At 36.3% G+C, this 17092-nt stretch overlaps 1 protein-coding gene and 2 pseudogenes across 1 annotated transcript; all 3 read left to right on the top strand.

Annotated features, from left to right (window-relative positions):
- The first annotated feature begins 1913 nt into the window (after positions 1 to 1913).
- LOC140832321 (probable pre-mRNA-splicing factor ATP-dependent RNA helicase DEAH5) lies at positions 1914 to 6858 on the top strand. The gene is given in 3 exon segments (XM_073196269.1): positions 1914 to 2568; positions 2570 to 5257; positions 5706 to 6858. Coding segments are annotated over 3 exon segments (3558 nt in total). The 5' UTR covers positions 1914 to 2092; the 3' UTR covers positions 6100 to 6858.
- Positions 6859 to 7990: 1132 nt separating this feature from the next.
- On the top strand, positions 7991 to 11412 carry LOC140832320 (transmembrane 9 superfamily member 7-like; annotated as a pseudogene).
- A 3980-nt stretch (positions 11413 to 15392) lies between these two features.
- LOC140831602 (uncharacterized) lies at positions 15393 to 16868 on the top strand (annotated as a pseudogene).
- Positions 16869 to 17092: the final 224 nt, after the last annotated feature.

Here is a 17092-nt window from a genome sequence, read left to right as displayed (position 1 = left end):
TATGCAAGCCGGTAGAAGATGGTGGCTTACGGTTGAAGAATCTGAAAGACTAGAATAAAACGTTCTTAACGAAAACATTGTGGAAAATTCACTAGAAAACAAATAGTTTGTGGATTCGTTGGATGGATCATATATAAAATTGTTTTGGTGGACTTTGGTATTGGAAATGGCACAAAGATGAGTCTCCATTAATTAAACAAATTCTATATATTCGCGATGAGATTGGGCTCTGTGGAGAATGCCATAAGCTACTTGGACAGTTGGTTAGTGAGCATCACAGCTTATCTCATGCTTACAAGTTTTTAATCAAAGTAGATGATTAAGACCGGGGAAACCACTGTTGAAAACATCTATCTTGCCCAAGCATCGATTTATGTTATGGTTATTCGCTCAGGCGACTCCTTACACGAGATAGATTGATCTTTGTCATGGACAAAACATGTGTGTTGTGCAATGCGGCTGATGAATCTATTACACATATCTATTTCAGCTGCCATATTTTGAACTCCGACAGCTATTCTAAAGGCATTTAGAATAACTTACAGAGGGAATTCCACGTTGATGAAGATGAGAAGCGCTGCTTTTGCATCTACGATTTATCATGTTTGGATGCTATGAAACCGTGTCATGTTTGAAAATGAAGCGTTCAACGTCGAGGACACCATCAACAAGATCAAGATTCAGATTTCTAGATGTATCCTTTCTGCTACTGATATGATTATATGATAGACATTTTGTTGTATGTCGCTCTTATTTTCGTGTACGATTCATTGTTATATCTCCTGGGAATCCCCAGTGTATGTGTACTGTAAACTTTTTACATTTAAAAAAAAATGATAAATGAGGGACTTGTTTGCCATATCTGAAGAAATAAGACCTCAAAGTAAAAAAAGAAGTAAGAATGAAAAAATTTTATTTTAAAATTTTGATTAGTCTAGTAATTTTCATTAGTTTAGTAGCCTATCCTATATTGTATTGGTTTATAGTGAGTTTGATAAAAAAAAAAATAAATTAAAAAATCATTTAATAAGTTCAACTTTTTTAAAATATTTTTATTAAAAAATTCACGTATGGATTAAAGATTAAAGCATTTAATTAAATGTAATATAATTTTTTAAAAAATATTAACCACAAAATTAGTAATCAATAATGAATCCAAAATTTACCCGAAAAAGAAAGAAAAACCCACAAAATCATCAATTGCTGTGATAAACATTTATCACCAAAGCTATAATTAATAATGATAAAAAATACATGTATAACAATGTAAATTCGCAATGAGTATATATCGGGATGTTAGTATTTTATGAAGGATTGATAATATTTTGTGTTGTGAGATTTCTTGCCATTGATTACATGTTCGAACGAGTTATTAGATTTTACAGACTCCTTGTCATTGATTACATGTTTGAAACGAGTCATTCGACTCTACAGTTGGTTACCATCCCATCGTATTAGAACGACTAACATCTGGCCAATTTCATATGCGATCCAGGTTAATGTAAGCTTCACATGAAAAATCAGACATTGGCAAAATATTGGTCATTTATCCTACGAAGAGGAATTAGATTGAAATTTCTCGTTTGGAACCTTGTGTCTATTAATGATGTGTTCGGGCTTATTGGTTTTGATCAAGAACTCGTTTATTTTTATCATGATTCGAATTAATCTAATAATTGATAATCGAATAGTAAATATATTTAAAAAAATTACTATAAAAATCTGTGATTGCTGATGATCGACATATGATTTAAACTTATTTTAAAATATGAGATTGAGATATGAAAAATATTGGACGTGGAAAAATCAAGAGTAATTTTATATTTTTTTGGCATTGGAATATTATCAAGCCCATAAAACAAAGCCCAAGGTTGAAAAATAAATCAAAACCCGTAAGCTTTTATATGTGTATTTTTTAAAATCATGTACATACCGTCTTGTTTCCGGACTCTGGAGATTCAATAAATCTGATCCTACGCGTCGGCAAAACCCTAATTTTATCTCTTGACGACACAGGTATCGTTTGTTTCCAGATTTTTGTTTGTGAAACCCACGCCACGCCCGATTTTACGTATTCTACATCTGAAAGAAGATGGGAGCGGAAAGGAAAGACGATGGATTGAAGAAATTGGAGTATTTATCACTGGTTTCAAAAGTGTGTAGCGAGTTAGAAACGCATTTAGGGTTTGGGGATAAGGTGTTGGCCGAGTTCATCACGGAGATGGGCCGGAACTGCGAGACAGAGGATGAATTTGATGGGAAACTGAAAGAGAATGGCGCGGAAATGCCTGATTACTTTGTGAAGACACTGCTTACTATCATTCACGCAATTTTACCGCCGAATCCAAGGTCGAAATCAGAGAAAGGATCTAAGGAGGGAGATAAATCTGCATTCTCGGCTTTGAAAATTAAGGATGGTAAGGAGAGAGTGAAAGAATTGGAGAAAGAGATAGAAGAAGAGACCAGAGGGCGGAGGAGAAAGGAAGAAGATGAGGAGGATAATAAGCACATGGAGAGGGATAGAGACAAAAGAGAGAGGCGGAGGGACAGGGATAGGGACAGGGACAGGACAGGACAGAGACAGAGACAGAGATAGTGATAGGGGCAGGGATAGAGATGGCTACCATGATGACAGAGGTAGGGGAAGATATAGGGACAAGGTTGGGGATGGGGACAGGGACTGGAGTAGAAGTGAAACGAATAGGAGGGATGAGTACAGTGAAGATAGAGAAAGGGAGAGGAAGGAATCGAGGGAGGAGAGGAGGAGCGGAGAGCTGGAGTTATACAAAGTTTATAAGGGGAGGGTGTCAAGGGTGATGGATACTGGCTGTTTTGTCCAGCTCGAGGGATTTAGGGGAAAAGAGGGTCTGGTACATGTTTCCCAGATGGCAACCAGGAGGATTGCTAATGCTAAGGATGTCGTGAAGCGGGATCAGGAGGTATATGTCAAAGTTATATCTGTTAGTGGGAATAAGTTGAGTTTGTCAATGAGGGATGTGGATCAGAATAGCGGAAAGGATTTGCTTCCCTTGAAAAGGAGTGAGGAGGAGGATGTTTCGAGAATAAATCCTTCAAGTTTAAATGATGGTGGAGGTATGAGGGGTAGGATTGGTCTCTCAGGGATCAAAATTACTGAGGAGGAGGTGGTTGTGCAGTCGCGAAGGCCACTCAAAAGGATGAGTTCACCAGAAATGTGGGAGGCTAAGCAACTTATAGCCTCAGGTGTTATGGGTGTAAAGGAGTATCCGATGTTCGATGAAGAGACTGATGGTTTGCTTTATCAGGAGGAAGGTGCGGAAGAGGAACTTGAGATTGAATTGAATGAAGATGAGCCTGTCTTTTTGCAGGGTCAGAGTCGATACTCTATTGACATGTCTCCTGTGAAGATATTCAAGAACCCTGAGGGGTCTTTAAGTCGTGCAGCAGCTCTTCAGTCTGCTCTTATAAAAGAGAGGAGAGAAGTCCGAGAACAGCAGCAAAGAACAATGTTGGATTCCATTCCAAAGGATCTGAATAGGCCATGGGAAGACCCGATGCCTGAAACAGGGGAGAGGCATCTTGCGCAGGAACTTAGGGGCGTTGGATTGTCTGCATATGATATGCCAGAGTGGAAGAAGGATGCGTACGGTAAAGCTCTCACTTTTGGGCAAAGATCTAAGCTTTCCCTTCAGGAACAGAGGCAAAGTTTACCCATCTACAAGTTGAAGAATGAACTTGTTCAGGCTGTACATGATAATCAGGTTTTAGTTGTTATAGGTGAGACAGGATCGGGAAAGACAACACAGATAACACAGTATCTAGCCGAGGCGGGATATACTACCAAGGGAAAAATAGGTTGTACCCAGCCTCGTAGAGTGGCTGCAATGTCTGTAGCCAAGAGAGTTGCTGAGGAGTTTGGTTGTCGTTTAGGGGAAGAAGTTGGATATGCAATTCGATTTGAAGATTGCACAGGTCCAGAGACTGTAATCAAGTATATGACTGATGGCATGCTTCTGAGGGAGATTCTGATTGATGAAGATTTATCTCAATACTCGGTAGTCATGCTTGATGAAGCTCATGAGAGGACGATTCACACAGATGTCCTTTTTGGATTATTAAAGCAACTTCTGAAACGGAGAACTGACCTTCGTTTGATTGTCACATCTGCAACTTTGGATGCTGAGAAATTTTCGGGATATTTCTTCAATTGTAATATTTTCACAATTCCTGGAAGAACTTTCCCCGTGGAAATATTATACACCAAACAACCAGAAAGTGACTACCTAGATGCTTCTTTGATTACTGTCTTACAGATTCATTTGACTGAACCTGAAGGCGATGTACTTCTGTTTTTGACTGGCCAAGAAGAGATTGATTATGCATGTCAGTGCCTATATGAGAGGATGAAGGGTTTAGGAAAAAATGTCCCTGAGCTGATCATTTTACCGGTATACAGTGCCCTACCCAGTGAAATGCAGTCCAGGATATTTGAACCTGCTCCTCCAGGAAAGAGAAAGGTTGTTGTTGCCACCAATATAGCCGAAGCATCTTTGACTATTGATGGTATATTTTATGTTATTGATCCGGGCTTTGCAAAGCAGAATGTGTACAATCCTAAACAGGGGCTTGATTCACTGGTGATAACTCCAATATCACAAGCATCTGCAAAGCAAAGAGCAGGAAGGGCAGGACGAACGGGACCGGGTAAGTGCTATCGTCTCTACACAGAGAGTGCGTTCCACAACGAGATGGCTCCCACGTCAATTCCAGAGATCCAGAGGATCAATCTAGGGATGACTACTCTTACAATGAAAGCTATGGGTATTAACGATCTGCTATCCTTCGACTTTATGGACCCCCCTTCACCTCAGGCCCTCATTTCTGCCATGGAACAGCTGTATACTTTGGGGGCTCTTGACGAAGAGGGGCTGCTTACAAAGTTGGGAAGGAAAATGGCCGAGTTTCCTTTGGAACCCCCTCTTTCCAAAACGCTTCTTGCCAGTGTTGATCTTGGTTGTAGTGATGAGATTTTGACAATCATTGCAATGATTCAGACTGGGAACATCTTCTACCGACCTAGAGAAAAACAGGCTCAAGCAGACCAGAAAAGGGCGAAGTTTTTCCAGCCTGAAGGAGACCATCTGACATTACTCGCAGTCTATGAAGCCTGGAAAGCAAAGAATTTTTCTGGTCCGTGGTGCTTTGAGAATTTTGTTCAGTCTCGATCATTGAGGAGAGCACAGGATGTGAGAAAACAGCTTCTATCCATCATGGATAAGTATGCCAATCATTTTTTTTACTTGTCTTTACTTCAGTTTAGCTTGCTGTTCATTGATTGACTATGAACCTTGGTGGTTGCTTGAATCTTCTTCTGAGTTTTATTTCGTATTGTATAGATATGGATGGGGTATCTAGCTATTAAATATACCCTTTTTAGTAGTTTATGATGTACTGTGCCTTTTTCTATTTGTTTTTTGTCTTTTTGATGCCAAGTGACCATAATATCGTTCTTCAAGGGTTTTGGTTATTTCAACATGAAGGTTATTTGTTTTCTCTTTCTTGTTTGATGCTTTTGTTCAAATCATTCTCATCTACTCATAATAGTTCACATCTTAATGATCCTACTTCACAGCACTGTAGTTGAGTGGTCTTATTAGTTTTCTTTGTTTTTTTTTATCGTTTTAAGATATAAAATAAAATATCTCAAACCTGTTCTATTCTAACAGGTACAAATTGGATGTTGTTACTGCTGGAAAGAATTTCACAAAGATCCGGAAGGCCATAGCTGCGGGTTTCTTTTTCCATGCTGCTCGGAAAGACCCACAAGAAGGGTACAGGACGCTAGTTGAGAATCAACCAGTTTACATTCATCCTAGCAGTGCTCTTTTCCAAAGACAGCCTGACTGGGTTATCTACCATGAGCTGGTGATGACTACGAAAGAGTATATGCGTGAAGTTACTGTCATAGATCCGAAGTGGCTTGTTGAACTTGCACCAAGATTTTTCAAGGTGTCAGATCCTACAAAAATGAGCAAACGTAAAAGACAAGAGCGGATTGAACCCCTCTACGACAGATACCATGAACCTAATTCTTGGCGATTAAGCAAAAGGCGTGCTTAAGGTTGCTCACTCGCTGTTGCTGGTCAGTTCGCTGCTCCGTTTATTTTTTTGCTGATGGAATATTCTCTACCTAGTCATTGAAGGATTGTTTGTTCTCTGTAGATAACTAGGTAATTATATTTTACCAGGTTCTGCTTGCTGTCAATTTTCTAGTTTTTGGGTTGGGATTATGTTCCCTTGTTTTGTCTTTTAATAAATAGATCATTCATTTAGAAGAAGTGAAGGTGAGTTTACCTACCGAATGACCAATAGATGGATATTCATAGAAACGACGATGAGTATGTTATGAAGAAATTTGTTGTCAAGAGACCCGAGTTATATTGTCTTTATGTTTTATAGTTTTTGTTAATTTTGGCAATTCAGCAAGTGCTTAGTAGTCAGTGCTAAAAAAGTATGGTAGAATATGACAACCTAAGCAGCAGTTGACGATTATTAATTATAAATTGTGTAAGGATCCAAACTCTACACACTATATTGGTATGGTTCTACCGTTTTGGCCTGTGATCCAGAAATTGTACGAGTCCTAAGTAACAGTAGTTTTTGACTAGCCTCGGTTTTTAATATTACTTCTACATTAGGGAAAAATCATTGTTTTGGTTTTTTAGACAATTTAGTTCTCAAACTCAGTTTTCTTACATGTTTTGTCCATGCCAAGCTAGACAGTAATATGGCTCATGCACCATGTGACAAGCCTCTGTTAGATGGAATATTACTGCAGTTTCCGGCATGAAATTCAGTTCTCCTTGATAAGGCGGAAAATGGACCGGAGTAAGCTCCTGAAACTGTGTTCTCTGCAACAGCTTTTGAAGGAGGATAAACACGAGCTTACTACTCAGTCTGCTGTGGATCTTTCTATTTCCAAATCAACTAACGAATTTGTTACGTAATTTACAATAATATGGAGCCATTTCTTGTAGACATATAGTGAGCAGAGGGAGGTAAACGTGATCCCGTTGATCCTGAACAAATGGTCAATTACTTTTAGCAAATTGTGGATAAAATACCTGCAAGTTATACATTGTAACTACGTGTATATATGAATGGTTTCTTATGGTTAATTGTTGATTCCTAATCACCCTATGTTCGTTCCTTGTACAAAGGTGAAACTTTTGATGAATGAAGTTCAATTCGAGGAGAAGATATAAAGTTAGAGGAGATGGAATTTTGAAAGAGAAAGGGAGTAATTTGGACAAGCTATAAAAGTTTCTTCAAAGAGATGATAATGTCCTGGGCTCTACACATTACACGAGGACTTGTAGTTGATTATTACGTTCGACAAGGTTCGGTCAAATATTATTTGAAATCACAGAAGATAATACTTTAGTTATTTAATAAATTAGTAACATATAACAAAGCTTTTATCGGCTGATAAATTAGTGAAGTTCGATATCAAAATTTGGGGGAAAAATGATGGTTATTAGTGATGACTTCTTTAAACTAATTCGATGTTAGAATTGATAAATTAACCATGTAATTTTAAAATTAAACCAAGATCCAAATTCGGTCACAAAACTAAAATGATCGGTAATTTGAGTTAAATCGAGATTTTTTTCACCTTTGTATGATTGATATTTCATATATATAAATATGATATTAATCAAAAGATATTTTATAATTGCAAAATGATTTTTTTATTAATTTTAAGAAATAATGATTCTGTTTGTTTTCAAGTTTTATTTATGAAATGGGCTGTTTTTTGTTATATAGTTCAACTATATGAATGACGAAAATCCAAAATTTTATGTACCATTTATATTTGTGAGAGAAAACAAAACTCCGTGACAAACACGCTTCATTGTAATTGTAATAATTAATTAAAAGCGCTCATTTGCACATTCCTATAGTTGATAACTGCCGTTAGCTGTAAAAAGTCAACTCAGTTCCAGAAAGTTGACTTCGAGCGTCAGACGATGTCGTAAACCAAGCCATTCAATGCATTTAAAACTGGCTCCATCACTCCCAATTATGAACGTTTTGCTTCGTAAAAGACTTCTGAACGAATGGGCAAAATGACGGTGATAATGCTACCGTTTCTGCTGATCATAGCGTCACCGGCAAATGGGTTTTATCTTCCCGGGGTTGCTCCACGTGATTTTCATCTGGTAAAAAATTATCTGTCTCCGTACGCAGCGACACGCATTGTATGTGTTCTCGAGTTGAAAGATTGGATTTTTTCTTGGTATATTACCGATGCCTAGTTTTTTGGTGTATCACGCGTAACTTGAAGAGTTGATACTGTATTTGATCATGTGTTTCAGTTAGTTTTCACTATGATACCGAAACAGAGTCTTGCTTTTGAACTCATGGTGTTGGATTTTAGTTGAAAGTGAAACCAAAATCGAATAGCTTAAGAACAGTATACGGTCTCCGCATGGTCTCGTTTTTGGTATTTTTTTTATTTCTAGGATGTGGGCTTAACCGTAAGGCCTTGGTTCCTATTTCCTTTCGGAATCAAAACCGAGACATGGTTTCAGTAGCAGTTTTTGGGGGATTGGAACTGGAACTGGAACAAAACATGCTTTCATTTCTGGTTTTCGGGAGACAGTCTCAGATTTCGGTTTACAGGTTGGATCTAGCACTAGTGGTGGGAAGTTTGTTTGAATAAGGCGATTCTCTATGTTAACATTTGCCATATATTGTTTGGATGTTTATTGTGTTTCTTGAGCATTCAATTCCATGGAGACTCTGTTGTTACAGCGTTGGATAAATAGTTGCTTATCGATCCTTGATTTTATCATGTCTCGTTCCTGGTGATTAATCGAGTCTCTGTTTATCTTCATTCTTATCCTGCATTTCGAACCGCTTTTGAAATTCTGTAATAATATTCTCTGTTCTTCTTCAATTCGCTCGTCCCTTCTTCTGACTTTATTTCGACATAATACATAATATTGTTCGTTGGAATAACGTACCATCTAGCTCGTGAACAGGACGTAATCATTGTATGTAGCTGCTTAATGAATGATGCATGGCTTCAACTTATATCCAGGGTGAAACTCTTGAAGTAAAAGTTAACAAGCTTTCATCAACAAAGACACAGCTTCCATATGACTATTACTTCTTACGTTACTGCAAACCTCAAAATATTAGGAACGTAGCAGAAAATTTAGGAGAAGTTCTTCGAGGTGACAGGATTGAAAATTCCCTGTACACTGAGTATTTTCATCGTATTCAATTTCTCTGGAAAAGTTGTTATGTGATAACTTGTTTGACGTTGTGGAATTTAAATCTGCTACAGTTCAATATGAAGGTGCCACTGTCTTGTAAAATAGCTTGTCGAGTAAATCTCGATGCTTCAGCGGCAAAGAACTTCAAGAAAAAGATCGACGGAGATTATCGAGTCATGTAAAACTCACTGTTCTTTATGAGTACGTCCAAATACTCTTCTTTCGATTGTTTTGCTTTATTTTATTTTAGTTTTTTTGGTGCAGGATTCTGGACAATCTTCCAATTGCAGTTGTTTGGCAAACGACGGATGGAAGTCAGCAGAACATTTATGAACGTGGGTTCGGAGTTGGATTCAAGACAACTTTTTCTGGAGTAAGATTCACTTCATAGAAACCAAATTAATCAGAAAGTGCATCTCATTTTCTGTTGAGTGATTGGGCATTGTATTCTTGATCAGAGCCAAAACCCGAAATATTTTATATTCAACCACCTGAGCTTCAAAGTGAAGTATCGCCCGGATCCAGATGCTAACACTGCCCGTGTTGTCGGGTTTGAGGTCTTTCCTCAGAGGTCTGTCGTCATATATTTCTAACCATTTCCTTGACCTATCATATAAAGCTTATTATGCTGTTTTTAACTCTCTATATTTGCAGCATCAATCATAAGTACGAGAAATGGGAGGAAAATATCACTAAGTTAACAACATGCATGCCAAGCACCCAAACCAAACTAGGCATACATCATCCTCAAGAAATTGATGGAGGTAAAGAGATAGTGTTCACCTACGATGTTTCGTTTGAGGTATAAATATATCGTTTTAAATTACAAATTTCATGTCCCGTTATCTCTTGTTCGAATAATATAATTGAAACATTCATTTTTCAGTCAAGTGACATCAAATGGGCATCAAGATGGGAGACTTATCTTCATATGAAATATGATCAGATTCATTAGTTTTCAATAATAAAATAATTGGCGATAGTCCTTTTCTTATCTGGAATCCTAGCTTTGATCATGATGAGAACCCTTTACAAAGATATTGTGAAATATAACCAGTTGGATCAAGAAGAAGTGCTGGACGAAACTGGGTGGAAATCGGTGCACGCTGATGTCTTTAGACCACCTAACAATTACAGCTTATTGTGTGTGTATGTTGGAACTGGAGTCCAGGTCCTCGGAATGACTTTCGTGACTATAATATTTGCAATGCTCGGTTTCCTCTCGCCTTCAAATCGAGGTGGGCTAATGACAATCATGGTTTTCTTGTGGGTCTTTATGGGTTTATTCGCTGGCTATTCCTCGAGTTATACGTACAAAATGTTTAAAAGCTCGGAATGGATGAAAATACCCCTTAAAACAGCCGTCATGTTCCCTTCTGTTCTTTTCACCATTTTGTTATTTCTGAACGGTCTAATATGGGGGGAGAAATCTTCAGGGGCCATACCCTTCGGAACTATGTTTGTACTCGTGCTCTTGTGGTTCGGAATATCGGTGCCAGTGTGCCACTGGTCTTCTTAGGCAGTTTCTTGGGCCAAAAAACACCATCTTTTGATGACCCTATGAAAACGAGTAAAATTCCTAGGCCGATCGATCCCTCCTCAGCCATGGTACACTCATCCTGTTTTTGCTATGCTTATTGGAGGAGGTCTTCCATACGGGGCAGTCTTTATCGAGCTTTTCTTCATATTAACATCTGTGTGGCTGAACCAATTTTACTACATTTTTGGGTTTCTCTTTTTGGCTTTCGTCATTCTTTTCGTAACATGCGCTGAAATAACCATCGTGTTGTGCTACATTCAATTATGTTGTGAAGATTACCGGTGGTGGTGGCGGGCTTATTTGACTTCTGGTTCTTCTGCACTGTATCTCTTCTGTTATTCGATCTTATATTTCTGCACGAAGCTGGAGATCACGAAGTTGGTCTCGGGTATCTTGTACTACGGTTATATGCTCCTCATTTCTTATGTGTTCTTCATTCTTACCGGAACAATAGGCTTCTGGTCATGCCTCTGGTTTGTACGGAAAATCTACTCCTCTGTCAAGATAGACAAGTTCGATGTGAGAAACGAGTCGATATTGTAATAAAACACTGAAGTCTAGATTCTATGATGGAAGATGTCACCTTTGCAATAAAACAAAATTCTCATCTTTTAACAAATTACATTTTTCTGTAATGCTTGCACCAGCTCATCAGGATATTTTTTGTTTGAATTCGACTTCGGCCAGGGACAGACCACCTGCAGGGTCATGGTTCTGGACTCCACGGTCCCGGATCACGGGTCTGGCGTTGGTGTTGTGGCCACTCAACCATATTGTCAGTGAGAGAGCAGACAGCAATATCGTTGGCACAAACTAGACGCGGGAAATTGGTGGAGGGGTCGAAATAAGTTGAATTAAAAAATATTTTTATCTGCTTGACTTCTCCCATCAAACGGACTCGGAAAGGCAAGAAGGGGCAGAATCGACATTTTGACTGGAGGTGTAATCTATATGGCCTTTGGGATTTTCAAGAACAGAAGTGAAAAGTACTTTGCAATTGGACATTGACAAAAATTTGTCTACAATCTATCGTATTTTTTAGATAGATCTCATATTTAGGTCATCTATGAAAAAACATAAATTATATATAGTTTTGAAATTAGTAATGGGCATAGTTTAAGGGATGTTACCAATGCTGGCAATGCATTCTTTTTTCATTCAAGAAATTTCCTTTTTTTTTTAGTTGCAGAGGAAATATTTATAAATGATTATCGAATTCGAGATTATGAGATCTCATGAGATAACGTTGTCAGATAAAATACAAATTTTCAATACGAAGAAAGTACATGTCGTTAAAGATCATAGAAATCTAGCAATAGAATCACCTAATTAACTGATATTTCATTCCATACGCATGGATTAACAGAGTTGAAGCTTTTGTTATATATAGTTATTTGAAAACGGTTGGGGGTGACGATAGATTAATCGAAATATGATGTTTGAGCTGTTGTATACTTAAAAAGATTAGAGTTATACAGTTGTCTTCATCTATAACTTTTGGTAAAATGACAATTGTTCAATACTATATAAACTCAAAACTTAGCTATGGATTTTGACTTATTTCATCAACAATAAAATTCATGTGAAATTATCAATATTGACAAGACTAGCTAATTACTAGGTATCAGCTACTTAATTTGTCCAAAAAATTGCTGATGGAAGGGAATCTTATTGCAAAAATCATAAGCAAATTGACCACAAATTTTTTGTAAAAAAATGCAAAAAAAAAAATGACAGCGAAAGGTCACGTAAGCTATAATATATTAAAATTTAAAATACCGAAAATTTTAGTATACGAAAAATTATTGTAAAAATGAGAATACCAATACACAGTTTTCTCTTATATATATTTTATTTTACCCTATGATATCCTCAATAATCACATATATACTCTATATATCGAAGATTCAATTAAATGGATGTTGTCTTGAAAATATACATAGAATCTTCAGTCAATATTAAAGCAATATATATTTCTATAATACCAAATATATTACATAAAATTTGTGTAAAATTTTCTCCTAATTATTACAAAGGGATTTTGCTGACATATAGTGTCATGCATTACCAATAATAACATGACGTCAAATATTATTGACATAGTACTAGACAATGTCAACATGTTTGACACAATGTTACCACCTCGACGAAAAAGGATTAAACCTGAAAAAGACCAAAATTTTAACTACTTAGAAGGTAGAACTCAAAATAGGTTTTAGCCTTAGAAGAAAGATCGGGATCAAACTGAATCAGAAAACAAAAAAAAACTACTGAATTCTCGTCTATATAATTACTTCGAACTGCTATTATATTAAGCCGACACACATATAATCCCAGATTAATAGTGATGCACGGAACTCGGCATCGATTTTTTAGAAGAAAAACTCCTCAACCCCCCAGCCATAAATAAATAAAAATGGTGCCGATATTGAGTTTAAGAGAAGAATGGAGGACCATTTTTCCCAAAAACTGACACGAAGAAGACAGAATGGCCAAAATTAATCATGTTGGCGATGAACTGGATGAGGATATGAATCGAGAAACACTAAAGAAAAAGTGCGATCTTATTAATTAATGTGGGGAAGGGGTGGTGTTGCTGTCTTTTTGTCTGTCATAAGGCATACAATTAATGACTTTTGTCAATACTAAGGATCACCAGAAGATGCAGCCATGCAAGTAGCCATTTAAACCGCAACTCACACAAGAATACAACTTTCATTAATTCTCTGCGCTGAGAGCGTCAGTGTGATTATGTGTTTTTGCTTAAATATTACTGTGTAAAAGTAGGTGTATAATCTGTACTATTTCAATAACAGAAATCTTTAACGAGATTATCGTGGCTTATGCCTATGCAGTCAACTTTTCCTGTCTCTTTTAAATATATAAATTTTCAAATATCACTAATATTTAGAGATGAAATCTTTCTTTTTGGTCCCGACTCTGGTATATATGTTTTTGCTTTTTTGCGATTTTAATCATCGATATTGTCAATTTTTAATTTTAGTCTGCTATCTTTTGATAATAGCAATTTTAGTTTTTTTTCAACTCAATATTGATGTCTGACATCGGTATTCCCAATAAAAAATTACCAAAAATTAAAATATACATGACTAAAACTGAAATTTGATAATATATATGACCAAATTTGCAAAAACCATGCATACAAGACGAAAAATATATTTTTCTCTAATTAGGAGATTACTCATGTCATCTTAACATACATATATCCGATATATAAAGAGTGAATGACATTAATGGTCACCAAAAATTGATTAACTTATTCATACAAAAACAAAATATACTAATATTCCGATTAAAAAAAAATCTCATCGAGGAAATATCTTAAATTTCTTCTACACAACTTTTGGGTACGTAATTAAGTTCTATCCCCTTAATGTTATTAAAATTAACATAAAGAATGATCAGTGACAGCATTTACAGAAGATGCGGGTTTCCTAATCTGCCATCCTTTTATAATGGTTATAAAGAATTAATTATATTACTTGTTTTGTTTTATTAACCAAAAAAAAATATAATAATATCAAAACTCAAAAATAATACCGTAAGAATCATATCTACAAAATTTAATTTTATACAAAAATTTAACATACTTAAAATAAAATAAATTGGTATGAAAAATTGCACCTTAAATAAAAAATGATAAATTGTTTTTTCAATATTTTATGTTTGTCTCTTTAAAATTTTGATATTCTATGTTATCGAATTTCAATTTTAATTCGCTATTTTTTATTTTACTTTTGCAATTGCAATCCTTTTTTCGATGTAACACCTACGACATCAATTTAGTGTTGATCTGATTCTGATTTGTATAGTATTACATCAACAATCTCGATGAAAAATGACTAAAATTGTCAAATTCGGAAGATGTAAAACTAAAATTGAAATTTGATGACATAGATTATCAAAATTTTAGACAAACATATATGACCAAAAAACAATTTTCCCTAAAGAACTCTAAAACTTATTCTTAACAGGTTTGAGTAATTAAGTTCTAACCCGTTAAAAATGTTACTGAGCTGGTCCCAAATTTGAGACGGGATATAAGGTTTGAGATCCAATTGTAAAAAATCTTCTGCACTAAAAAAAATAAAGCAAAAACTGGTGGGAGACAGTCTCTCGGGTCGTATTTGTGAGACAAATCTCTTATTTGAGTCATCCATTATGTTAAGAGTATTATTTTTTATTGTGAATATTGTAGGGTTGACCCGTCTCACATATAAAAATTCGTGAGACGTCTCATGAGAGACCTACTCAAAATATAATGTAAGGCGCTGAAACAGAAACTTATGGAATGTTAAAATATGTAATCGATATAAAAGTTTTAAGAGATAGGGTTCCGTCAAACGGTCGTGTGGTAGCATTCTCCTTCTTCCTTAGTTTTGTCCTTTTTAGACAATTTGTCTGGTCGTCATCAAGTCACGTGAATCTTTTACTCACATCTTTATATTTCAGGATCATATCCAATTTTACACTAAATTCTTTATTATATAATTACATACGTAAAAAATATAACATATTTAATAAAGATTTGAAATATATTCGATCGATCTGGTTTGTTTTCTTCGCTATAAATCATTAGTGATCCACCTTTGACATCTCTCAACTCACAAACCCTCATCCATTGCTAGCTTAGCTACTCCAACATAATCATGAACTCAAACATTTCTCCGTCACCTTTCGATGTAGAGCAGATCAATGAAGATCATCAAGATCACAACCCTCGTTTTTCATGCCAAGTTTTCTTCGATTCAACGGATCGAGATCCTACTAGATGTTATCATTATCACCAGTTTTATCAGCCTCGTCACCATCCCGAGGTAGGGCAAAGGGTCTTTCTCAAGTTGAAATTTTATTTTTAATTTACAAGTAATATTTTTTTTTTTTGATTAACCATGATATATATTTGATTTTCCAATCTTGATCCTAGGATGATTGCTATTCGTATCATGGTGGATCACCATACGACGACGACGATACCGCTGGTAAGGATCGTAGTTGCTTAAAATTAACTCTTTGGAGCGATCCCATGAAGTGGAAACCGTCCAGAGTTGAGCCGATGCGCGAAACGAAGATGAATGTGGAGGAGGATCGGGTGGCTGTAAAAATAAATACAAGCGGCAGAAACAAGGTTCGTGAGGATCAGAAGCTGCGGCCATCTTCTTCTTTGGAAACTGATTTAAGCAGCAACAGTTCTTGCAATATTGTAGTTAACACCACCCCCACGATTAGGGTTTGTTCTGATTGCAACACAACGAAGACTCCTCTTTGGAGAAGTGGCCCCGAAGGACCCAAGGTATAATTATTTTCCTTCTTGTGTTGCGCGCGATCATCGGTACCATGCATGCTATCTACCTAGACAAAATAGTTAAGATACCTAGCCTGTCAGGGAATTTTTTTTTTAAAAAAGTTTATGGCTACAGAAAAATCTCTTTTTTAATTTTATATTTTCGCCTTTTTTCTTTGGGGAAATATATATGATCACATTATAAATCGTGTTTTTTCATGCAGTCCCTTTGTAACGCGTGCGGAATTCGACAAAGGAAGGCGAGGAGGGCCATGGCCGCAGCTGCAGGCGGCGGCGGCCGCTACAGTCATGGAACCAGTGTTGGAGATCAAGGTGCAACCGCAAAACAAACAAAAGATCAGCAAAATCTGGCATGGGCAAGATTCAAAATTCAAGAAACGCAGCAAAATTACCGCAACTGCTGACGGACCACCGTCAATATCATCCAATGTACCGAAGAAGCTCAATCTCGAGGATTTCTTGATAAAATTGAGCAAGAACTTGTCTTTCCAACGAGTGTTCCCGCAGGATGAGAAGGATGCTGCCATTCTGCTTATGGCTCTATCTTCCGGTCTCATACACGGTTGAGCTAAATATATCAACATCTTCTCAAACGAGGTTACTTAGTTTCATTTGTTTCATGATCCAAGATAGGATTAAAATGTGTGAGTCTGTTTTTTTTGTTATGGATTCGTTGTTCAGAAGATATGTTGATGAGTGAGACCTGGTTGATTTGTTTTTTGAGTTCATTAATTTAATAATTAAGTAGAAAAATAAATTGTAAAATTATGGATGAACTTGTACAAGTGATCAATAACCTGATATGGCCGGATCTCTTGTTCATACTTCATCCATAAAACTTCTGATTTCCATTTCAATGAATTAAGTACTTTAATTATATAAACCATGTGTTTATTATTTGTATATTTAATTAATTATTATTATTACTTCCCATTCATATGGCTCAACATGCAAACTTTTATA

Source organism: Primulina eburnea, chromosome 5, assembly GCF_022965805.1.
Source record: "Primulina eburnea isolate SZY01 chromosome 5, ASM2296580v1, whole genome shotgun sequence".
Classification (NCBI taxonomy): Eukaryota; Viridiplantae; Streptophyta; class Magnoliopsida; order Lamiales; family Gesneriaceae; genus Primulina; species Primulina eburnea.
The sequence above is the reverse complement of the archived record's forward strand: the minus strand, read 5'-3'. Positions and strand labels throughout refer to the sequence as shown.